This window comes from Eptatretus burgeri, chromosome 7, assembly GCF_056783735.1.
Source record: "Eptatretus burgeri isolate ZD-2024b chromosome 7, Ebu_testis_v1, whole genome shotgun sequence".
NCBI classification, from domain to species: Eukaryota; Metazoa; Chordata; class Myxini; order Myxiniformes; family Myxinidae; genus Eptatretus; species Eptatretus burgeri.
In genome coordinates this window covers 48537543-48562014 of record NC_140967.1, presented here as the reverse complement: position 1 = coordinate 48562014, position 24472 = coordinate 48537543, and the positions used below count along the sequence as shown (strand labels likewise).

General features: G+C 44.7%; 1 protein-coding gene and 1 long non-coding RNA gene across 4 annotated transcripts in view; one reads left to right on the top strand and one right to left on the bottom strand.

Moving 5' to 3' along the window:
• Positions 1–14776, top strand: part of LOC147023228 (1-phosphatidylinositol 4,5-bisphosphate phosphodiesterase gamma-1-like) — a 178743-nt gene extending 163967 nt beyond the window's left edge. For all 3 annotated transcript variants that reach the window (XM_085888403.1, XM_085888404.1, XM_085888405.1), the window contains 3 exons: positions 828–916; positions 1088–1272; positions 9716–14776. In XM_085888403.1, the coding sequence (XP_085744529.1) occupies positions 828–916; positions 1088–1272; positions 9716–9758 (317 nt within the window). In that variant the 3' untranslated portion in view covers positions 9759–14776. The remainder of the gene's footprint in view (positions 1–827; positions 917–1087; positions 1273–9715) is intronic.
• LOC147023227 (uncharacterized) lies at positions 1135–24462 on the bottom strand. Its single transcript, XR_015060074.1, has 3 exons — positions 24374–24462; positions 23942–24249; positions 1135–1397 (listed from the first exon to the last, which is right to left on the bottom strand). It is a non-coding gene; the product is annotated as an uncharacterized LOC147023227 (long non-coding RNA).
• Positions 24463–24472: the final 10 nt, after the last annotated feature.

The following is a 24472-nucleotide window of genomic DNA, read 5'->3' as shown; positions in this document are numbered from 1 at the left end:
CCAGGACATCAGCATTCTCTTTACCAATTGATTAAAGCATAGAATCTTAACCCAGCTTGCAATTCAAAAAGCCTGCGATTCATACCAAACAAATAAATAAATCACTGTGTTGGAACCAGAACTCTACCCATCGCCCGTTGGTGTATCCAGGTGCTTTGCTGGTTTTATGGGATCCGAGAACCTCAAATTGATATTCCAAGACTCCACAAACATTCCTCTCCTTTGTTTAAACTTCTTCAGATGATATGGTCTTTGTCTTGAACAAATGTCAAGCAAAGTAAGCACATAGGCTATTCTCCGAGATAGTGACACGTCAGGAAAATCTCAGCCGAGCCTGGGGAATTTCTGTTCATTCCGAGCAGCAGTAGCCTGACGTTTTTTTGCCGTTTTAATGTTGGGCATAGCAGACAATTAGAAAACATAAAAGAATTGATGAATGGGATTTTCTATACATTGCTATCTAGTAAATACAGACGTGTTAACATGTGATGACTTTTCAAAAGCTGGCATCCAGCTGGTTTTATGTTTGAGGATATTAAAGATCCATGAAAATGACACAACACTGCAATTTTGCAATATATAGGGACCCCTGATAAGAAACTCCTTTGAGATTTAATTTCTTGTCAGATTGATGAGGACCTTTACTCATCATTAGATTAGCATTACAGTTTGCAACAGCAACACACTTTGGAGCAACTTGCAACTCTGACCTTTGTGAAGTTAGAACCAGAGAGGATGCAAAACACCTGGAAACTTAAGGAAAAGTGACATTGTTACTCTTTCTTACTAATCCCACTCCTGTAAACACTTATTTGCACTCCTTTCAGGGTTTCGCTCAGTTCCTTTGAAGAACAGCTCAAATGAGGATCTGGAACTGGCTTCTCTCCTGATTCACATTCAAATTACGGATGATAAGGTACCTATTATATACAGGTCTCATCTTCCACTTTTGTGGTACAAATTATTACAGTGTTTCTTCACTCTATTCCTAATTGCAATTATAATTTGGAAAACACATGCAAAAGAAAATATTACACAAAGATTTATTCAGGTTGAGTGCATGTCCTGTCATTTTATTCTTGGGCAGATGAATGGAATGGAAGACCTATATTCTTCCATTCAGCAGCTCCGCGTGCGTACTACCGAACTGTCCAGCCAGGTGTGTGAGTCAGTATGGGCCCCTGGAAGTCACAATTCCTACCAGCAGCAACTGAGTGAGCTTCAGGTGACACAACATCAACTCATGGAGCTGACAGCGATGCGCAACCAGCGGTCAGTCACTCACAATTGTGAAAATGGCTTTTGAGTCCATCATTTACAGGTCGGATTTCAGTTCGACTCTTCGGAAACTCGTGATGGTCAAGACTTGGACTCAGACTTGATCTTGACCTTGTGACCTGAGAGTTAAAAGGAAGGATTCAGTGGAGTCTAATGTATTAAGGGTAACAAATATTTTAGGAATGTGATAACTCATGTAAAATATTTGCACTGACTATGGCATTATTCCTCAAAAACGTGGCAAAGAGGAACCATCTTCCTGAGTTGTAAAATATAAAATTCTATGCATTACGCCACCATCAGCAGTATTGGTGGCGTAATAGTGTCTGCTTTGAGTCTGGGAGGTTGGTGGTTCGAACCCTGCCTGAGTCATGCCAAATATTCGAAAAATGGTACATGCTGCTTCATTGCTTGATGCTCAGCATTTAAAAGAAGACGGCATGGACAAACAACTGTATGCTGGTAATAACAGTGCAGGCTTTGATGGGCCGAAAGGCCTCCTTTTGTGTTGCAGTTCCTTGTAAAGGAACTTATATTATTATTACATTAAGCAAAAGTATGTTGGTCATTATCAATTGATAAATTGTCTTCAGGTCTTCATGAAAAACAAACAACTGATTGTCTACATGACATTGTTATTATCCCCATTGTATGATAGCCCTTGATATTGTTACGAATTTGGGAATTCGATTGCACACAACAAACAGGTTCCTTTAGTCACCTATGTCGATAAGTGCTTGTTCCCTAGATAGCTCACCTTCCATTGTTTAATTGTTCAGAAATCGATTAGATGCGCTGTGGATCGATTTAATAGTTAGGGAACAAACAATGGAGACATCCCTCCCCCTCTTCTGCGAAGAGGAAGAACCCTGCCATCCCGTGACTCATGATGTCAACAACTCCCTTCCACCCGTGGTTGAGCGGGGGGGGGGGGATGGATCACGAGGACATGAGTCACGCCGGGCGTGGAGGAGGAGGGGCGGAGAAGGATAAGAGAAGATCTTTTTCTTTTGTTCAGGGGCAGAGTTGGAGAAGGGAGTTGAGCGGAGTCGTTCAGCAGACCTTCGGGTCCTGTTTGGTTGGCTTGGGTTCGGGTTGAGGCCTTCGGAAGCTTTTTGCTTCGGCTGGCTCAGTGAGCTTCGGCTGAGGCCTGGCTTGGGAGGAGGCTTTTTGGAGGCTTTTTGCTTTGATGGTTCCGTGAGCTTTGGCTTCTGCTTGGCTCGGGAGAGCTTTTTGCTTCAAGCTGCCCTGTTTGGAAGAAAGTTAAGCTGGTCGCTCGGCTCGAGCTGCAAGTGGTGACTTCTTCTTCTTGGTTCGTGGAGCTCTTTGTTCTCCATTTTGGTTCCCGGCTTGGTGCGACTCATCGACCTCTTCTTGGAGGTGGTTCCTCGGGGAAGCGACGCATCGACGGGAAGGATCGGCGCCTCGTCTCACCAGCACGTGTTGAGAAGTGCGGGAGGATTCGCGGGAGCTCGGGAAGGATCGCGGCTCACGGCGATTGGATCCAGCTCGCTCTCACTAGAGCCCGAGTCCGAACAACTTGAAGACCACAGGAGGTGGAGAGGTTCGAGATAGGTTCTGGGTTTCAGCTCTCCTGGCCTCCGAGCTGGAGCCCGTTATTAAAGGCCTCTGCCACCATTTCTTGGGTGTGTGTGTGTGTGTGTACGTGTGTCCGTGGACCCGTCTAATAAGTAGGAACTGCTGTTAAGTGTAAGTGACTGTACATAATAAGTAGATGGTTGTAGTTGTTTTGTTGCTTGTATAATTGCATACGTGTTTTGCCTTGTTTAATTGCATACGTGCTTTATTATAATAAATGTCCTTGTGTGAATGTAAACCTGTTCGTTGCGTCCATTCCCTCATTGAACTGCCCCATCTTGCACTCGGAATATAGTTGGTTTTTAAATAGCCGGTAAAGTGATCGGGTCCAACGGGACTGCGCGATAATACCCCACTCGGTTATCCCAAAAGGAAGCGAGCTGCTTCAGCGGCTCGTTTCCAAGCGGTCCCGTTGAGGTACAATCTCTCGGTAACCTACCCGCGTGAATAATTAGGTAAATGGAAGATTTGGCGATCAGACCCTGTAGCGCGTGGGTAGAGTGCGGACAAGGTTGTGGTGTGGTTAAAAACACACCCGTGGATGGTTTCCGGCGTTGATCCGGAAAGCCGCGACTGGATTGTCCGTTCGGTGGGCGAAGCGATCGCTATTGGTTCGATGCGGTTGTTCGAACGCCGACGGGCGGGAATTCTACAACAATATACACGGTCTCGCGACTTTATGAGGACATGTTCCTAACATTTGGATGAACTCTCATTTGACCTAATTATCGCTTTCATGTGATTTTGACTGTGCAAGGTGCCAGAAATTGATTTGAGGGTTGACTTGAAACCTTGGGAATTTGGAAATAATTATTTTTTTGCATACATAGTTGAGGTTCATGGAAGAGCTAGGACTAATACACTGAACAGATCAGGACACAACAGGGCAAAAGGAACAGCTGAGAGAGTGGGACACACAAACAGCAGAGTTGAAGGCCAATGTAGTGGCAGACTTGGCCAAACAATGGGTGTGGAGAGGAATGAGGGGCAGGAGAATATGCATAGGGTGGACAATCCTGAATATAATTCACAGACCGATGTTTGTGTGTTTGATTGTGGGTTTGTTTGTTGGGCTACTCCTCCTGCAGTTCTGGCCCAATTACATCCAGACTTGCTCCAGAGGATTAGCATAACCCCAATTCATGTATGGGGTGTTTTTACCTTTGCCGATGGTCTTGGGGGTTGAGGTGATGGATGGAATTTTTCTTTGTAAATGTGTATCGTGTAGCACCACCTCCAGGTGAGGGAGGATATTACAATTCTCCACCATTTACAGTGCAGTATTCCTGTCCCTCCATTTTGCAGTGCAGTGAGGTGTTTCGAATTATAAGCAGTAGGTATGTTTTTGCTTCATGCATGTAACCCGGGTTATTTTTCCTACTAGAAGCTCCCTACGGGAGCCGTCAAGGGGGTCATGTTATTATATTTATGCCGATTTTACTCCAAGGGGTCCCAGGATTACACACCCAAAAAATGGTTGCGATCGGTTCAGCCGTTTTTGTGGTACCTGGGAACAGACAAACAGACAGACCGTAAATTAGAGTAAGATACAGAGATGTCAGTTGCCTATACACTACCCAAATAAAGATATGCGTCAGAAGAACGTGTTTCATGCTTGGAATAAGATCGTCCGTAAGGCAGGTACTCTGCTCGTATGGATAAAGAAGGAAACTCTCAGGAGGGAAAACTGGAAATTTGGAAGGAAGAGGGATTTGGGTGGAGTGGGGGTGGGAGGGATAACGAGGGTAGAAAAGATCATGGTTTTGGATTGGGGTCGATCTGAGATAGTGGTGAACAGCTGTTGAATATCTGGGGAGAAGAATGAGATGGAAGAGGATGTGGAAGTTGGTTCCATAGATGGGAGAAAAGAGGAACAAATGAATGAAGATTAGCAGCGATCTTGGATTTAAGTAGTTTCACCAGAAGAGGGTTGATGGTGGACAGTGTGTGCCCTGCAGAAACCTGGGGGCGGGGGAAAAGCACGGAAAGAGGGTGTAAGACCAGACAGGAGGTGGTAGAAGACAGACCACTGACCTGTCTGCGATGGGGAAGTGATAGACCCATAGACTAAACTCAGTGTGGAAGATCCCAATGATCTTGATGGCCTTGGTTTCCATGTAATCAAGCTGAGCAAGATGTGAGGCAGGAGCACCAGCTCAGAGGAGAGAGCAATATTCCATCAAGCTGCAGATGAAAACCTTGGAGGTGAATTAGAGTGCAGGTGTGCCAAGGAAGGACTTTGTAAGACGACGGAGGATGCCCAGTCCATGACTGGCTTTGGAGGCCAATTTAGAAATGTGGCTTGCCCAAGAAAGATCATGCCTGATAATAAGACCCAAGAGTTTGAGTGACTGAATGTCTTCAAGAGGCTTGTTAAGAAAATAGATGGGAGGGTTTGTCAGTCGGTCCTTTCGGAGAGCGAGAGTGTGAGATTTCTCAGGATTGAAAGACACATTCCAAATGTTTGACCAGCTTGTGATTTTTTTTTTCAAGGACCAGCCTCTGAAGAGAGGGAAGAGGCTGCAACCTCTCTGTCTGAAAGATGGGAGATGTCATGGCAGACAGTGCATTCATCAGCAAATAGATGAAGGGGGTTTTCCAGAGAGCCAGAGCTCATTTATAAAGATCAGGAATAGGATGGGGCCCAGAACACTGCCTTGGGGCACACCAGCCTTGACTGGGAGAGAAGTTGAAAGGATTCCGTTGTGAGCCACATATTCGCTATGAGAGTTGAGGAAGCCATGTGTGGAGTTGGCCTTAAATGTCATAAGCAGAGAGTTTGGAGAGTCCTTTCTTGGCACGTTTTACTTTTCTTTTTTTTCAGAAGCATCTCCGTGAGATCACTATTTATTTGAAATGGTTAAACTAGCTTAGCGCATAGCTTATTGTCAGGTCAGGCCAGATTAGATCTGTGACTTGCTAGAGGTACCATGTAAACCTGCACTAACCTGTTTCATGGTCGGGTAGTCGGTGACTCAACTGTCTACCCCACCAGGTTTCCTGTTGAGGAGTGTGTATGGATATGGACACCCAGCAGGATTAAAAACAAAACCTGTCAAAGGGTGGAGGAGTTCCATGTGAGCCAACGGCCATCCACATCTAGTGCCCAACTGTGTCTGTGGATGTCCTCCTGCAGATGGGTTACTTTTTTAGGAGGTTCGTGGCAGGATTTGCACTCTGGCCACCATTAAAAACCCTTCATTCCGCAAAACATACAAAAAGCACAAAGAAATCTGAAAACTCACGAGTACCTCCTGTGCAGCTGCCCTCCACAGGGCAGCTCATCAGATGAAGGGATTGGGGCAAAGAATTTGGGATCCCCAATCTTTGATGATCGGAGGAAAACCATGGGATAACCTTCCCGGGTCAGATGTGGTAGTGTGCAGTAGTGTGTGTGCAGAGTAGTGCAGTAGTGCAGAGCAGTAGTGTGTGTCGGCGTGGTGCTTTGATGGTGAAAGTGTGTCGTCCACCAGACGGTGGACTCCTTGAGTTAACCTGAGGTGGTCCCTTTGGGTGGGTGCCTGGAATGTCCGATCCCGAAGAGAGGATGATCACCTGTCTCTGTTATCTGAGGATGATCACTTGTCTCCGTTATCATCTGAGCTCAAGCGTTTGAACATCGGTATTAGAGCAAGCACTCTCTGTGGTTCGGAGACCGGATAGTGGCGAGATCATGGCGGGTGGTTTCACCTACCTTTGTCAAAGGGGCGATCCATCCAGGATTGTGTCCAATAGCCAAGGAGACTGCTTCGGAAGCACCAACGCTTTGCACAGAGTATGGTCCCAATGGATGGATGGATGGTTACACCTACTAGTTGTCTGGTCGCTCTGATGGTTACCATGCCCATGGAGTTGCTGTAGCTGTGTCCAATAAGCTGACTCCAATGATAATTGAGGTAACACCGGTCAACAAGCTTATGAGACGAAGGATTCATCACTCCTTGGGTGTCATCACCCTGGTCTCTGTGTATGCTCCGACTGAGACGAGTGATCTCACCATGAAGGATGCATTCTATGCCACCCTTGAGTCTGTGGTTGATCAGTGCCCCAGGCGAGATACTCTTCCATTCTTGGGGGATTTCAATGCATCGACTGGAACTGATAGGAATGGTTATGAGAGATGTGTTGGTTCCCATGGGTCTGGAACTATGAATCAGAATAACACCAAGTTCCTTGACTTTGCAATAAGTCAAGTACTTAGGGTGGCTGGCTCATAGTTTCAGTGCCCACAGGATAATCACTGGACTTGGTATTCCAACGCTGGTGGTGTGGCAAATGAGATTGACCATGTGCTCGTTGATGGTCTCTGGAGGATGATCCAGAACTGCAGAGTCGACCAGAGTGCTTAGTTCCTCAACACCGAGCGCAGACTTGTTTTAGCAATCTGAGGTTGCAGCATAAATCCAGGAGGATGGTACCATCCCAGCCGAGGCTTGATGTTGGCAAGCTCAAGGATGAGAGGGTAGCTGAGGAGATTGTGAACAGGCTAAGTGGGGATTTGGGGGGTCTGGGTGCTTTGGGAGATCCTGAAGAGTTGTGGAGTGCCTTCAAGACCATCATCCTTGATGTTGTCAGTGGATGTCTTGGAACTCACCGTAGGACGAAGAATAATTTTCTCAAGGAACACTGGATACGATTGACCATAATTGTAGGGCCAGGCTGAATGGCAGAGCTGAGGTGTTTTGGGAGTTGAGGTGCAAAACTATACGTGTGCTGAGGGTGGACAAGAAGGCCCACGTGTGAGGAATCTGTGAGGGGGTAGAGCATCACCTGTGGCCAAGTGATTCTCATCCTGCTTACAGGGGAATTCACATTGCATTCCTCCAAGCCCATCCCTTGGTGTACTGCAGTGAGAGCGGAGGTTGGTGGGCTCTTGACAGAGGAGTCGGAAGTGAAGGCCCGCTGGGCCGGTTACTTTGAGCGGCTGTAACAGGCTGATCCACCAGCTGTTGAGTTGGATGTCAGGGGTGTTACTATACCAATTGCTGACCCTACAATCAACTGTGATCCACCTTCATATGTGGAAACACAGGCTTGAAATGGGGTGAAGCTCCTGGGATCTGTGGCATCCATGCCGAACTTCTCAAGGCTGGTGGAAATGCTGCACTCATGTCGTTGCATGCAGTTCTGTGCTCTGCCTGGAACACAGGCATCATCCCCACTGACTGGAATAGGGGCCATGTTATCCCTCTGTGGAAAGGGTGATCACCAAGACTGGAACAACTACCGAGTGGTGACGCTGCTCTCAGTGCCTGGCAACATCTTTGCTCGGATAATTATTGATGGGGTTCGCCACCATCTGCTTGAGCACCAACGCCCAGAGCAGTCTGGCTTTACACCAAAGAGGTCAACGATTTACCGAATCCTTGCCCTTCGGGTCCTCACCAAACACAGACGAGACTTTCGGCAGGTGCTGCTTGCAGCCTTTGTTGATCTCTGCAAAGCATTCCATTCAGTGAATTGCGATGCCCTCTGGAGGATTCTTTGTCTTCATGGGGTGCCACCAAAACTAATCAAACTGATGTCTGAACTCTGGTACTGAGAGTGCTGTGAGATGTGGTGATGAATCTATGGGGAGTCGGGGAGTCATGGATTCACTGGATCATGCGGTGTGGTGCTGCGGTACCTGTGCAGGAGGAGTCTTTAGGTCCTTTGTGCTTCCAGTCTTGCTCTATGGATGTGAGACTTGGACTCTGACCAGGGATCCGAGATGGAGACTTAATTCCTTTGGCACCAGGTCTCTTCGGAGAATCCTTGGCTATTGCTGGTCAGACTTTGTGTCCAACGAGCGGTTGCTGAGAGAGATTCAAATGAGATTTGTTTCCTGCCTAGTTCCGCAAGCGTGAACTGCAGCTCTTTTTGGATATGTGGCTCAGTTTCCTGACACTGATCCTGCTCACCAGATACTCTCAGCAAGGGAGCCTCATGAGTGGAGGAGGCCAATGGGCTGACCACGTGCATCGTGGTTGCAGCAGGTTGATCAGCATCTCAAGGAGATGGGGATGGGCCAGGAATCTGCCTGGGGGATGGCCAGACAGAGGCCCTTGGAGTACCGGCGGAAAGTGGACACAATGACACGATGCTCCGGCACATGCTCCCATTCCTGACCTGACCTGACATAACCTATGATGCTTAGATCCCAGGTTTACATCATAAATCCCGTGCTGACTGTCTTTTCCTCCTAATGTACTTGTAATTCATGCAAGTTGCACTGATTTCTCCTCCTGTCTTTACTTGACATTTAAAATACATTCATGTTCCTTCTTGAGCCTGAGTTAGTGTTTAAAATTAAAATAAAAGCGACCAAACCTCCCATTTTTCACTGCAAGCATTGACTGAGACGATTTGACATTGTCTTCAGGCAATAGCTATGAATAGTCTGGCTTGCAGTTAATTTGGTCATCAAATGGAAGAACATAAAATGTTCTAACATGACTGGTGAACTTAGTCAGCCCTTCAATTGGGAATGGTCCATGTTGGCTTGGGGGGGGGGAGGAGGGGAGGGGAGGGGGGGAGTGGAACAGCCTTGGTGGTGTAATGGTTAGAACGTCCGCCCTGCCCTGGGTCTGGGAGGTTGTTGGTTCAAACCCCGGCCTAGTCATGTCAGATACTTTAAAAATGGTATGTGTTCTTTCCTTGCTTGAAGCTCAACATTTTAAAAGGATCAAGTACAGACAAACAACCATAGGTTGGCAATTATAGCTCTCCTGCATCAAAGTTTCTTGTAAAGGAACATATATTAATATGCAACATTCAATCATTGCTCATTCTAACAGTTGATTGCTTCGTTTAGATATTTGACGATCATAATTTATTTTCTTGTTTGATGCATCTGCAGGCTCAAAGTGATACATCAGCAGCAAAACACGAACAAAGCTTAACGCAAGTTTCTAAAATGCTGAAGAACCTCATGTACTTCAAAGCACACCTTGAAGCGTACCTGCTACCTTTGACCCCTCCAGCAAGAATTTGTGCGTGGCACTTAAACTGCGGCACGATTGGAATTTAACCGTGTCTCTGTGGTCTGGTGCTTCAATCAGGGGATGAACACCGAATGGTGAACATTGATGACATTCTGTTTTGGACAACCTTTTCACAGCCTCACTGACGGTGATATTTAAAAGATAATGTCATGACTTGGCTCAGTCGTTGATCTACCAAAGGCCTTTTCCTTTTTGTTTAGTTTGTGGAGCAATATCCAAGAATTGTTTAAACCCTGAAGACTCAGGATGATTTATTTCTCTTATTTTTCATTCTATTCTTGTTTGACTTTGTTAAACAAAAACACTCATTGCAAAATGATGTTGGTTTTTTTAGCCAAAGATCTCACAGCGACACAAAAAATGAGACAGGCCACTGCTCCATTTCATTAATACGCACTTTTCAGTGCCATCGATATATATCTCTTTTGCTCGTTTTATTTCACCTTTTTTAACAGTCATTATCAAAGCCATATTTATTACTGATGTAAATATGGCAGAGGTTTTACCACCATACCCCCACCCATCCCATGCTTCTCTTCTCTCCCTTTCCTGATATAGCCTCCAAAAGCTCTTTTCGTTATCTCATCACTTCTCCCACACTGACCTACCCTCCTTTCTTTTTCCTATGACCCTTCCTTCTCTTGTTTTTCTCAAATTTTCCCCCATGTATGATGAATACATGGCCCCCAATTCCTTGTATAACATAACCAGACAGATTGCCACTCAAATAACTCTTACATGTGCCTGACCTCTGTACAAAACAAGTGCCAGTGCCAAACACAAGGGGTGCACATGCTATGTCCCCACTTTTATGAAGACAACAAACACAACTAATCCCTACCTCCATCCCAAAAACTCCACCCCCCCCCATATCCTACTCCCCATGAGGCCTACACTATCCTTGAAAAGTTTTGTCACAATTAATTAGAGTGGTTAAATGGATTAACTCCCTCCCCACCTCCATTCCAAATCCCAACCTTAAATCTCAAAATCTATTGAAGCTAATAACTTCGTTTTTTCATCATTAACCCCCTAGGGCTTACCAGGTTTTGTGCTGATAACCCATCCCAATGGAGATTCACCATGCCCCTTATTCCAAATATCCCCTAAATTGAAAAATCTATAAAAGCTAATAAATTAATTTTTTTTTTCACCATAATTCCCCCCTTGGGTCCCCATTATGCAAACCATATTTGTATGCACTGCAGCTTATAGAGCTGATGTGAAATTCAAGATTATAGAGAACCCCTCTTCCCACTTCCCCCACCCTCTATTTCACTCCCATTGTCCCCCATTATGTGTGATAAATTTTGTTGTGATCACATAAGCATTCCACCTCCCTCTCCCCCCCCTCCCCACCCAAATCGCCACTCCTTATGGCACTCCCACGGGGCCACCCCGATTGTGTTTGCCAAGTTTGGTTACCCTACAATGTTCCGTTCTCAAGATATACAAGACATAAGGCAATGGACAGACAGACAAACAGTCCAATGGCGTGTGAGTGACAATAAGGACAGTTTGCCTGTATCAGCTTTGCCTGATGTGAGACTGGTTAGCAAACGTGCTTCACATGGACAAATACAAACAACTGACTTCAAAAATAGGCTTGGGATGTGATGTACAATGACTTGCTTTATTAATGGAGATTAAACAAGAAAACTATGAGAAAAGATTTGTTGTGGCTGGTAAGAAAGACTTTCTTGTGCTTTTCTTGTTTCAAGAAAACTTTTCTTGATTTAAGAAATTATTTTCTGACTACAAAAATTATTTTTTGCAGTATGCTTTTCAATCAATCAACCGGTCTTTTGTGTCAACCACATTATCAGAAAAATAAATTGTGATGTCGTACCTGATTTATTTTAGCATGGCTAGTTGTAGCTCCGACGAGTTAGTCATAAAACCTAAACGTGCACAGATTGGTACTATTTGAAGAATGGTCAGAGTACAAAAAAGGTGATAAAAATGGTGATAGACCTGCATTGTACGTCATAAGTGAGCATTGTCATTCTCCTTTGTTCGGAAAACTTGTCTAAACTATAACAGCACTCGAGAGGCTGAACCGTTTATGTTTTGTATCCCACTGATAGGCCAGATCTGCATCCAAACCTGACCCAAAATATAATCGGCTTGTTCTTGTCACTTACCCAAATCATCCACCAAGTTTTGTCATAATCCGTCCACAATTTTGTGAAATACCGTGCTATATCTCGGTTTTGGCCCTATATCTCTCAATGGTGAAGAATCACTTTAAAAATTATAACACCTGAATCTTCACGAAAATCAAATCAATTCATCCTTGTCACACACCCAACTTATCCACCAAATATCGTCTGAATCCGTCCATAACTTTGAGATATCATGCTATACATTACTGTCGGACCCCACTATTCGTGGATTCATTATGCGTAGACCCCGCAGATTCGCAGTTTATAAAATGTGATCTACTTTGACATTCATGGCCCTGTGCTTCGCATATTCGCAGGTTTTTTTTCCCACTTTTTTGCATGCGTATTCACGGTTGTTTTGTGTGTTTTTTTCGCATTTCCATGTTTTTTTTTGGGGGGGGGGGGTGGGGGGGGTTTGCGTAATCGTTTTTTCTTGCGGACATATTCAGAGTTTTTCACGGAATTTTTTATTTTCCCTCATGAATCACGAACCGCCGGAAACCTATTCCCCCCTTTTCCATTGAAACAACGCCCCGGCATTCGCGAATTCATTAGTTGCGGACCCCGCATGTTCATGGTTTATAAAATGCGACCTGCTTCGACATTCATGACCCTGTGCTTCACAGTGTGACCACTCCTTGGCTTTTTTCACATGATCTTGGCTATTCGTTGTTCACCTTGACGTCTTGGTTTTCTGTAGGTTTTCTTAGTGTATAGGTTTTCTATTATCATCGCTTTTCCGAAACCTTGTGAATTCTTGGCTTTTTTCATTGGCTCACCTTGGCATTTATGAAAATCAGGAGTGGGCACACTGCTTCACATATTCGCAGGTTCCCCCCCCGCCCCCGTTTTCGCGGGTGTATTCATATTTTTTTCACGTTTTTGTGGGGTTTTTTTGCATGCACATTCACAGTTTTTTCTCGGTTTACTTTTCACGTTGTTTTTCGCATTTTCATGGGTTTTTTTTGTGGACATGTTCACAGTTTTTCATGGGAGTTTTCATTTTCTCTCATGCATCACAAACTGCCAGGAACCTATCCCCCCCTTTTTCCATTGAAACAATTCCCTGATATTCGCGGATTCACTATACGTGGCATTTCCCAGGAACATATCCCCACGAATAGTGGGGTCTGACAGTATGTTTTTGGCCCTATCACTCATTGGTGAAGAATCAGTGAAAAAATTATTAACCTCCGCCATCGAAGATGGACGGAGGTTACTGTTTTCACCCCCGTCTGTTTGTTTGTTTGTGAACAGTATTACGGAAAAACTCCTCGACGGATTTCGACGAAACTTGGTGGGGGGATTAGGTATGGTCCAAGGATCATGCCATTAGATTTTGGACTTGGTCCAAAGTCCAATATGGCCGCTATGGCGGCCATTTTGACAAAATATTTGAATTTTGGTTTTTGCATTTCTACATGTTTTAAGTGATTTCCAACCCAAAAAAAAATTGTTAGAGAAAAAAAAAAATTGCAACTTTTTTTTCAAAAAAATTTCGATTTTATTTGAAAAATATTTGAATTTTTTTGCATTTCTACGTGCTTTAAGTGATTTCCAACCCCCCCCCCCCCCAAAAAAAAAATTACACAAATTTTTTTTAAATAAATTTTGCAACTTTTTTTTCAAAAAAATTCCTTTTTTTGGGGGGCATTTCTACATGCGAGTCGATCTAGTTTAGTTTATTCAATCGTGGTTCAGTAGAGTCTGATCCGTTTTGACCTACAATGAATAGGATATCAGGTTCACTTAAGTGACCCAGCAGTATTGGCGGCGGAGGTTTTGCACTCCACCGTGTGCTCCCCTCTAGTTGGATCTGGATCTTCACCAAAATCGAATCAAGTCACACTTGTCAAACACACAACCTATCCACCACAATCCTCCATAACTTTTTTGAGATGTCCTGCTCACGGACAGACAAACAGATATAATGGGTGAAAACATAACCTCCCTCCACCTTCGGTGGCAGAGGTAAAAATGCCGAAGTTTACAATGGAGGTAGCTTGTCAGTGAGCACCATCCTGATCCATGCCTGTTAATCTAGCGTCCCAATTTTTCGCTTTTTATTTCTCGAACACACCATGATCTATTATCGAATATAATGCTTTGCATGGAGGTGGTGAGGATGAGTTCAAACTAAAGAGCCTGCGCCAACAACTTCAGGACTCCGAGTCCAAAGCTACTGACTTCACGATCGACTGCTTAACTGCAAGTGTATTATTGGGAGGTCGTAGAGCAGAAATCTATTCTGATTTCAAAAGCTTTGGCTGGAGTAATGTATTACCATCTCTATATTTTATGATCCTGACTAGTGAAGTATTGCCTCTGCTGTATTATCATTTAAATGAGATTTCAATGTGCTAGTTCTCCATCCTCATTTGCTATTCCTTGTGGAATTATATCGAACGGGATATCTCATAGAAGTTAATAAATGTTATTTGCAATTGCCTTTTCACACGGCGCACGTTATCCTACTTTTCTAAAAGACAGATGTTGGTTGTGATGATGTTATTCGGTGTATGTTTACATTGTCAAACACACCAGCTACTGTGACCTTTGCACTGTGACCTATATGCGAATGCTCAATGTGGTTCCACGTAATTATATTTAAAAAAAAAAAAATTCTCTCGCTCCTCTGCATGATGATTGTTGTAAATAATCCATTTACAGATTCAAAGTTTGTGAATTAATCCAAATGTGTACTATTAATATTTTGTCGTGTGTGTACATGAATAAACCCTCCTTGTTTTATTTGCCGGTTTGGTAATTGTGCGATGAAAACAAAGTTTTTTGCCTTCTATGGAGCAGGGACACACAGTTTGTGTGGTTTCAAATAACTATAAAGAATGGGATTACTTTAAGGTAGCACATATTCAAAGGATAATTCCCAAAGCTGACGCCACTACGCACAAGTTCAGCTGTAGCGTCATTGTTCGTTGTTGACAGGTATGAGGGCATAGCGTCAAATGCTGGGCATTTTAATCGCATCTGTGATGCACTCGCATGCACAAACCTAAATGTCACAGAGAAAGTTTAATACTTTAAAAGACGAGTTTTAAGATGTCAAAACTTGAACTTAAAAAGACATTTCCAAGAGGCAGAAATAATACTGCTGAAAGCAGCTTTGCTAGGAAATGTGGATGCTCAAACCCAAAACAGTCCTCTGCTCAAGCAACCTGGAAGTACTGAATGTTAAAGTATTATAAAGGCAGAAATTTGGAGATGGTATCGCCACACAATGACCTTCTCTTTTTGGAAAGATTTAATGGGATCAAAGGTATATTATTGATTGTAAACATTGGAGGGAGATGGAACAACCTACAATGTCGGTGCTGCCGAAGATTACATTGCAGTGGGTGGTTTGCCAATGCCTTCCCATCCATGGTGCTGGGAACTTTAATGTCCACCACCAGATCCTATGCACGTCCCATCCGAAGGAAGGTGCACTCACAGATGCATCTCCCTGCCTGTGAAACACCAATGACATTTATACCTTTTACAATCTGGTTGGGAATCAAACCCTGCAGAAAGGACAGCTCAGAGGATAGTACACTATCTCTGATCTCTGCCATTCTCAGAATAAGCCAGATTAAGGTTTTGATTTTTTTAATGGCTGAAATGGCATGAACTGTTCACATTGGAACCTCTAATTCCATGATGTAGGGAGCCTAGTTTCCTTATCAGGTCAGGTATGGGAGCATGCGCTAGAGCAGCGCGTCGCTACGTCCGCTTTCTGCCGGTACTCCAGGGGCCTCTGTCTAGCCATCCCCCAGGCAAATGCCTGGCCCATCCCCATCTCCTTGAGATGCCGATCAACCTGCTGCAACAACGAGGCACGTGGTCGGCCCATTGGCCTCCTCCATTCACGAGACTCCCTCACTGAGAGAATCTGGTGAGCAGGATCAGCGTCAGGAAAACGAGCCACATGTCCATGCAGCCGCAACTGACGCTCAAGGACTATGCAAGTGACAAATCTCATTTGAGACTCTCAGCAACCACTTGTTGGACACAAAGTCCGACCAGTGATAGCCAAGGATTCTCCAAAAAGACCTGGTACCAAAGGAATTAAGTCTCCGTCTAAGATCCTTGGTCAGAGTCCAAGTCTCACATCCATAGAGCAAGACTGGAAGCACCAAGGACCTGAAGATTCGGACTTTCGTCCTCCCGCACAGGTACCGGCAGCGCCACATCCCATTATCCAGTGAATCCATGACTCCCCAGGCCCGACCCAGAGTATTGACCTCTGACTCACAGCCAGCAGAGACATGAATATCACTGCCAAGGTAAGTGAATCTCTCTACCAACTCAACATCCTCACCACAAAACAGGCACAGACAGGACAGCAGCATCCAAGATGTCATTGAAAGCCTAGATCTTAGTTTTGACCCAAGAAACCCATAATCCCAGAAGCTCAGACTCCTCATTCAGCACCTCGAGGGCCCCAAAAGGATATCTAAAGTCTCCGCAAAGATGACTGCATCATCTGCGAAATCAAGGTCAGAGATCTTGACATTCCCAAACGATGCACCGCAGCTTTATCTCTCCAACATCCTCCCTGGAATCCAGTCCATACAAGTGCTGAAAAGTGTGGGGGCCAGTACACACCCCTGATGAACTCCAGTAATAAATGGAAATAAGTCAGAGATGGTACCACCACACTTCAGAGCACTCTCAGTTCCAGAGTAGAGTTCAGACATCAGATCGATCAGTTTTGGTGGCACCCCACGAAGACCAAGAATCCTCCAGAGGGCATCGCGATTCACTGAATCATGTGGGGAGTTGGCCTTGGATACTCCAGAGATAGATTTAACAAGTTGCCAACATGTTAGCCAACATGGACTCTCAGTTCCTTATCCCTTGTACCATATTTATTTGTCCATTTTCTGCCAATGTTCATGTGATTCAAATAAAAGTATACTTATGTCTTTGCCAATAATGTGATTATATGTATAAATTCTACCATAAGCCTTAGGGCTTAGAACAACAAAAAACAACAATTATGGAAACTACAGTATTGACATCACTGTGTTAAATTGATGAAAAATAAAAAAAGCATCTTACATACTGGTGGGAGAAAAAATAAATTGTGTGTAAGATTTAGCTTGTAGATGTGCTTGCTTTGAACATTGAGAGTGGATTATCTGCATGTTTGATCATCGTAATTCTCATCCCCCTCCCCCCCCCAATAACCTCCTAGAAACCTGAACTCCCACCCTCTAATCACCTGCAACTCCAACCCTAACAACTTCAACTTCTACTCTTGAAACCCCAACACCCACTCTCGAAACCCCGACTCCCACCCCACAAACCTCGATTCTGACCATCCAAACACCAACTTCAAACTTCCCCACCTCCAACAAACCTGAATTCCCACCCTCCAACCCAAAATTTTCACGAATGCAGTTCAGTTCCTGAAGGTGGCTGGTTTAGAGGTACACACACTCACCTCGAAGCTGTCTAACCTGGGTTCAAATCCCGACCAAACTATGAACTGTAATACCGGAGTTTCACTGGCAGGGTGATGCATCAATGTGTGTGTGTGTGTGTGTGCTCTCCCTCGGATGGACATTAAACTGGGCGTCCTGTTTGCTGGAATTAGTTGCTGAATGTTAAATATCCCATGGTGTCCTTCAGGGAGAGTAGGTGAGCTATCGCCGGCACCATGAACCCTGATCAAAACCATATCGCTGGCATCAAATTCCTGCCTGAACTACTTAGTTGAACATCATTAGCTAGGCTCTTCGTGAAACACTTGGACCAAAAACTTTCTCCCGGCCAACCCCGCAAGAACGTGGGAATAATTGCGCCCTTTAAAGAAAGAATAATAAACAAGAGCAAGAATTGCTTTGCAATACATGAACCTGACTGGTGTGATATTTTAAAAGTCCAAAAAGGGCATAACCTAGTGAAAAATCGATGAAACACCCTGAAACTCGAACTTGTTCTGTAACTTATAATAAAGCCATCTGCCAAGTTTCAGTTGAAGTTGTTAAAGGGTATGCGGAAAAATTATGAAAAACCACAGGTCGGACGGACGGACAACAAAGCTACACTCCGCTCCGGTGAAACCAGTATGGGACTAATAACAAGTTCAGCATCTGAAGATCTCCCACTCAGCATTTTCCTCCGAAATCTTTATTTTAAATGACCAGTGTTTGGAGTTACAGACTCAACTGTTACATGTATTGCTTTGTCGAGGTTTTGTGTGTCTGTCTGGATCAAGGATTTAAGAAACACAAGCCAAGTGTTCCCCAGCCTCTGTTGCATGTAATCGCACTCTGAGCCCATGTGCAGCAACGTTTCCATAATAAAAAGCCATTTCACTGGACATTGATTGAATCTCTTGGAAATATAACATTAACAATGATGACAAAATAAATCACCTGGTTATTTCTCTTTTTTTCAGATTACTTTGCATTGTGCTTATATCGTTTTTCTAAGGCTGGAAATTGTGCTTTTTAACTCACTACTACGACTACTAAGACTACTACGACTACTCGTGGTACTATTTTAACTGCCTCAATTACTGTATTTCCTCCTCTTTGTGTGGTTGGCCAGGGAACGATTTTTCCCGTTTTTTCACAAACCCTCACACTTACCCCACACACTCAAACCTTCCGCCACACTCCACACACTGAAAACCTTCCCCTGCACCCAACACACTCAAAATTTCCCCCCAGCACCTCACACACACAAACCTTCAACTTCCCAAGCACCCGACACACTCAAACCTTTCCCTGTATCCCACACACTCAAACCTTCCCCCTCACACCCCAAAGACTCACCTTGCCCCCACAAATCCTCCCCACCCCTCCACCCATCCTGCACTATCCCAATGCCTCCTCCCGGCCCATATCTCTAACTGTGTGGATCTAAAACATCCAAGGTCTCTGCTCTAACCTGGCAGATCTCTCAATCGAGGCCACTGCCGATAAACCAGACATCATCTGTTTAACAGAATCCTTCTTCCCACAGGACATCCCTGATGCCTTCGTGTCTCTCCCCGGTTATTGTCTCCTCAGATTTGATTGGCCCGAATCACACCCTAGTGGTGGAGTTGCACTTCACATCAATCACTAAATTTCTCACTGCCCTTGTACTGACCCAGCTTACCCCTCCCAACCTCAGGAGTACCTCTGGCTACGACTTCCCCTCCGCTCCCACCTCTTATTCATCTGTGTGTTGTACTGTCCCCCTAACAGTGACAACTTCATTTACATCTATCTCTCTGTCTCTGTCTCTGTCTCTGTCCCCCAACATGGACAAACTTTTAACCACTCATCCAAACTCTCTCTTCCTCATATGTGGTGATTTTAATTGTCACCATGCAACTTGGCTGGGTGTTAATACCTCACTCCAGCCATGCGACTTCAGCAAAGGACCTCTGTGACTCCATGGGACTAACAATCTGTGAATGTTCCCAAGCAGATTTCTCCAAATGGAAAATCCTCCCTTCTGGACTTGGTGATTACTTACTTTCCCACAAATGTCTCCTGCTCTTCCTCTGCCCCAATTGATTCTTCTGATCACGTGCTTGTGAAAGTCAACATCTATCTTGCGATTTTCAGAGAACTGCCTCAATGCCGGAGAGCCTACTCTCTCACATGTACAGATTCATCCCATCTTGTCTTCAATTATTCTACCCTTCCTCCCATCCATGGTACACAGAATCATGTGGTGAGGCAGATGCCTTGAAAGAACTTGCCTTCTCTTCCTGGATGGCAAAACCGACCGAAGGCAATCTCATTGAATTCCAATAAGTCCGCAGCAAGTGTGTATCCACTCACATGAGAACCAGAAAACAACATCTGTCCAAACTCAAGAATGAACTTTCAAACTTGTCTCCCTCCTCTAAAACGAGAGAGAGAGATATTGGGAGAGATTGGGATATACTCTGTGTAGAGCATTGGTGCTGCTTAAGCTGTCTCCTTGGCTATTGGGCACAGTCCTGGATGGGTCACCACTCCAACACAGGATACCAGCAAGCTGGCACTCATTTTGCCGACCTCGGAAGGATGACAGGCCGAGTTAACCCCACCCGGTATTAATTCAACAGCTGAGTGGGATTTAAACTCAGGACCCTAGGATCCAAAGCCCGCCACCCTCACCATTAAGCCAACACCAGGTATGTCTGGAGTATGCTCCCCCTTACATCCCTTCCCCCTTTAAAATGTCTCTCTCTCAGGACCATCTGGGAGATCCTCCTCTCTACTTTCTTAACAATCCTCTTGAGGAAGTTCAGTCATTCAAACTCCTGGGTCTCACTTTCAGCCATGATCTTTCTTGGGCAAACCACATTTCAAAGTTTGGCTGCAAAGCCAACCACCGACTGGGCATCCTTTGTCGTACAAAGTCCTTCCTTGGCACACCTGAAGTCCTATCCACTTACAAGGCCTTCATTCACAGCTTGATGGAGTTCTGCTCTCCCCTCTGGGCTAGCTTCCCTGCCTCTCATCTTGCTCATCTTGACGTTGTGGAAACCAAGGCCTTCAACATTATTGGAATCTCCTGTGATGAAGCTGAGGCTATGGGCCTATCACTTCACCATTGCAGACAGGTTGGTGGTCTCTATGTCCTCTAGCACCTCCTTTCTGGTCTTGCACCCCCTACTCTTTCTGTTCTTTGTCCCCTACAGGTTTCTGCAGGGCCCACATGGTCCACCATCAACCCTCTTCTGGTGAAACTACCTAAATCCAGGAGCACTGCTCACCTCCACTCATTTGGTCCTCGTTTTTCCCACTTGTGGAACCAACTTCCACATCTTCTTCCACCTCATTCTTCCCTTCAGGTCTTCAAGACTGCTGTTAACCACCATCTCAGATCATCCCCAATCCAAAACCATGATCTTTTCTACCCTCATTAACCCCACCCAAATCCCTCCTAGTTTTCCAATTTTCCTCCTTGGAGTTTCCTTCTCCATGCATGCGTGTCTTGCATCCTCGTTTTGTACCAAAGGAATTAAGTCTCCGTCTAAGATCCTTGGTCAGAGTCCAAGTCTCACATCCATAGAGCAAGACTGGAAGCACCAAGGACCTGAAGATTCGGACTTTCGTCCTCCCGCACAGGTACCGCACAGGTACCAAACAACAACAAAAAAAACTGGTTGGCCAAGCCTGAATTTCGACTGGTGGCAATCAATAATCACTGATCGCCGTACAACTTCCAACTGCAGTTCCTTTGTATTAATATTCCCAGGGACGGTTTGAAAGATTCCTGTAAGGTTCTTCATCATTCTCATTGCTCCGCTCATCAATTGTACAATTTTGGCACTCTTCAGATACCAGGATCTTTTCACTTCATTTTTTAGGTCTTAATATTTGGTCATTTTTTTATTTCTGCATTGTGTAGGCCAAAATCAATGGCAACTGACACCCGAATTAGCAATGCCATTTTTTTCTTTCGTACTATGTCCGGTCGCAACGCTTTGTTTTCTTTGTTCACGATCGATGGAATCATCAGGTTGTATGTGAGCATCATTTCCTTGTTCTCATTTATCGCTTTTGGTTCATGTTTCCATGAGTTTACTGGAACTGGGATATTGAAATTTCTGCAGATGTGCCAGTGAATTACTCTATATGCCTTGTTGTGCCTTTGTGTGTACAGCTGTTCTGACATGAGTTTTTTTTTTTTGTTTTTTTTTTACATCCCGATAGGTGATTCGTGCTTTCTGTTTCTACCTTGCAGAACCTACAATTGTTTGATTGACTCATTCCTGCCATTTTCTTAAAGCCATTCGTGTCGTGTCCTTGGTCTTGGACATTTATCATGATTTTTTTTTCTCCATCGCAGTTGAGCTGATCTCTTCTTAGCCATTCCAATGAGCCTTCTTTGTCTTCGCCTAATCTGTCTTTGCCAATAAATGATGATGTCGTTGGTCACATGGTTCAGCAGCCATATTGTTATAAAACAAAAAAAAGTTGCCGCTTGTTCCTGGCGATGGAGTTTCCCTGCTCTGAAGGGTGGGACTAGTATGAGCATGGGCTGATGCATTTGTGAGGCTTTTCTCCATGCTTCCAATGGTACCAGCACATCTGTTCGGCATGTTGGTGGGCGCTTGAGCTGGGATTGTGTCCTCTTGATCGACTTTGATGTGGACCACGCCCACGGCTTGTACTCCTATGTCGTGAGAGCTTGTACCTGTCTGCTGAAGTCCTCAACCTGGGCGGCCAATGTGCAGACTTAGTCTGGTTGAGGTGCAAGTGGCTGTTGAGGTTTTGAAGCAGCTCTATGTGTGGAGTGGAGGACAAAGGAGAAGAGACTTCCGTGATTTTGTCGGCAAAGCCCACCAGTTGTTCGATGTTGACAGCCTTTTTAGTTGAGGCCAAGATCAGATGGATGTTGGTGGGAAGTCGCTGGAGAAACAGCTGTTTTAAGATTGTATTCTCCAATGTATTGTCCCCAAGCAGCTGTCCCATCCTTCACAAAAGCCAAGAGCGTTTTCTGTCACCAAGCTCTTCAGAAATGAGCAGTTGGTGTAGTCTGTTTTGCTCAGAAGTTGAGGTACACCTGATGAGCTCAGCCTTGAGTTTGATATAATGTTCTGAGGTTGGAGGAGCAATTAAGAGGTCCTTCACTTCTTGAGCTATTTCTGGCTGGAGAGATCCAGCAACATAGGTGAAGCGTGCATCCTCGGTAGTGAAATGCATGGTCGGCAACTGCGCTTCAACTTGCGCAAACCACAATGTGGGATTGGTGGGCCAGAGGGAGGAAGTTTTAAACTAACGGCCGCAAAAGGTGACGGGGGGGGGGGGGTACCTCAGCATATGCACCTTTGAAGATGCCATCGTTGGACGTAGCTTTGACAGACAAGAAAAGTAATCACGTCGGGGTCAACAAAATATAGAAAATCGAGTTATTGTCTTCTACTCACCGCTAAAGGTTGATGACTTCGTCCAGTCTAAGCGGTGTCCCATAAGCTGCTAAGCTTGAGTGCGGGTGAATACAGTCACAAGTTCAATAAGAAGAAATGGTGTATCACCAGTGGACCGATTAGGCGTTGTGTCCACAAAATAATATGATTCACTCGGTGTCTCAAGTGTCATAAATGGCCAGTGCCTGCAGGAATAAGCTGTTCACCTAAAGGGGTTCGATGATAGTAGTCCCGTGGTTGAAAGGAGCGAAACCCCACTGAAGATAGGGCCGCGACATGGCATGTGGCACGAAACTCCATGAGCCAAGAGAGGAAATGCGTCGCTGAAAAAAGGGCTGCGGATGTGGTGCAACTCCAGTGAATTCTCCATGAACTTTTGTTTAACTCCAGTAAAACTCAAGTCCGTGAGTCATTGACTGCTCAGCAGGGAAGTGTTGTCACACTTCCGTTCAAGCCCTCTCCAACAATGCTGGTCCCCTTTTGGGGGAGATCCTGGAGCCCGATAGTACCGTGGTGTGGGGCAAAATGATTAGTTAGAAAGCAGATTTAAAAAAAAATAAAAAAACCATGCCTACCCTACTGGCATTGGTTGGAAAAGTAAATGAAACAAAGTTCATGATGTTAAAGTTCTGACAAGTTGGCACCGACGAATAATACGCAACAAATTTATTTCACCTTCTGAATCACACATTGCACAAACACACACTTCTTGGATTACTGTGAGAGTCTCATTCCGAATTCCTTTTGAATGTCCCGCATATCAACTCGAAGTTAAGCCTTCAGATAGAAATCTCCCCCCCCCCCAAACTAAGAACAAAGCCACACACATTTTATTTATTTATTTATTAAAAAATACAGCACTTAAAATAAATATATATTTCCCCATTTTTGTTTTAGCACCCTTGGGATATACATACATATATACATACAATAATGGCGGATCCAGGGAGGGTTCACCGGGTGCACGTGAACCTCCCCCCCCCTTTTTTTGCAATTATGTCACGTGATCGTTGTGCGAGATATCACCACACTCCATACCTACATACCTTCCATATATTTGGTCGGGTGTTGGGGTGACAGACATCATGGGCCGAATGGCCTCCTGCCTCGAGTTTCCTTGCTCCTTGAAGACAAGTCCACGATACCATAACCAATTCTCCCTCTGAGCACAATGTGCAAAAAAATTCACCATTTTAAGTTCAGTTTTAACAATAAACGTAAACATGAGATGGGGTCCAGGCGCAGTTTCACTTTGTCCGCTTGTACTCCGCAATGGCGGATCGCAAATATGGTGACGTCACACGTTGTCTCTCTCTCTCTCCATCGTTGTTTTTTACGTTCGTCTTGGAACTTCCTGTCAAGGTCAATTTCAGACAACACTATTACTCGTTATATATCAGTACCGTAATGAAATTACTCTTGGCAACGTTACCTCGAGAAATACCGTGAAATAAAATTATAACATGTTCGGTGATTACCGGTAAACGTTGCTTCAGCGCCCGAAGGTGAAAGCCCGATAAATAACAACAACCGGAAGTCGGGTTTTTTTCCCGATAGAGGGCGTCGGATCTTCCGTT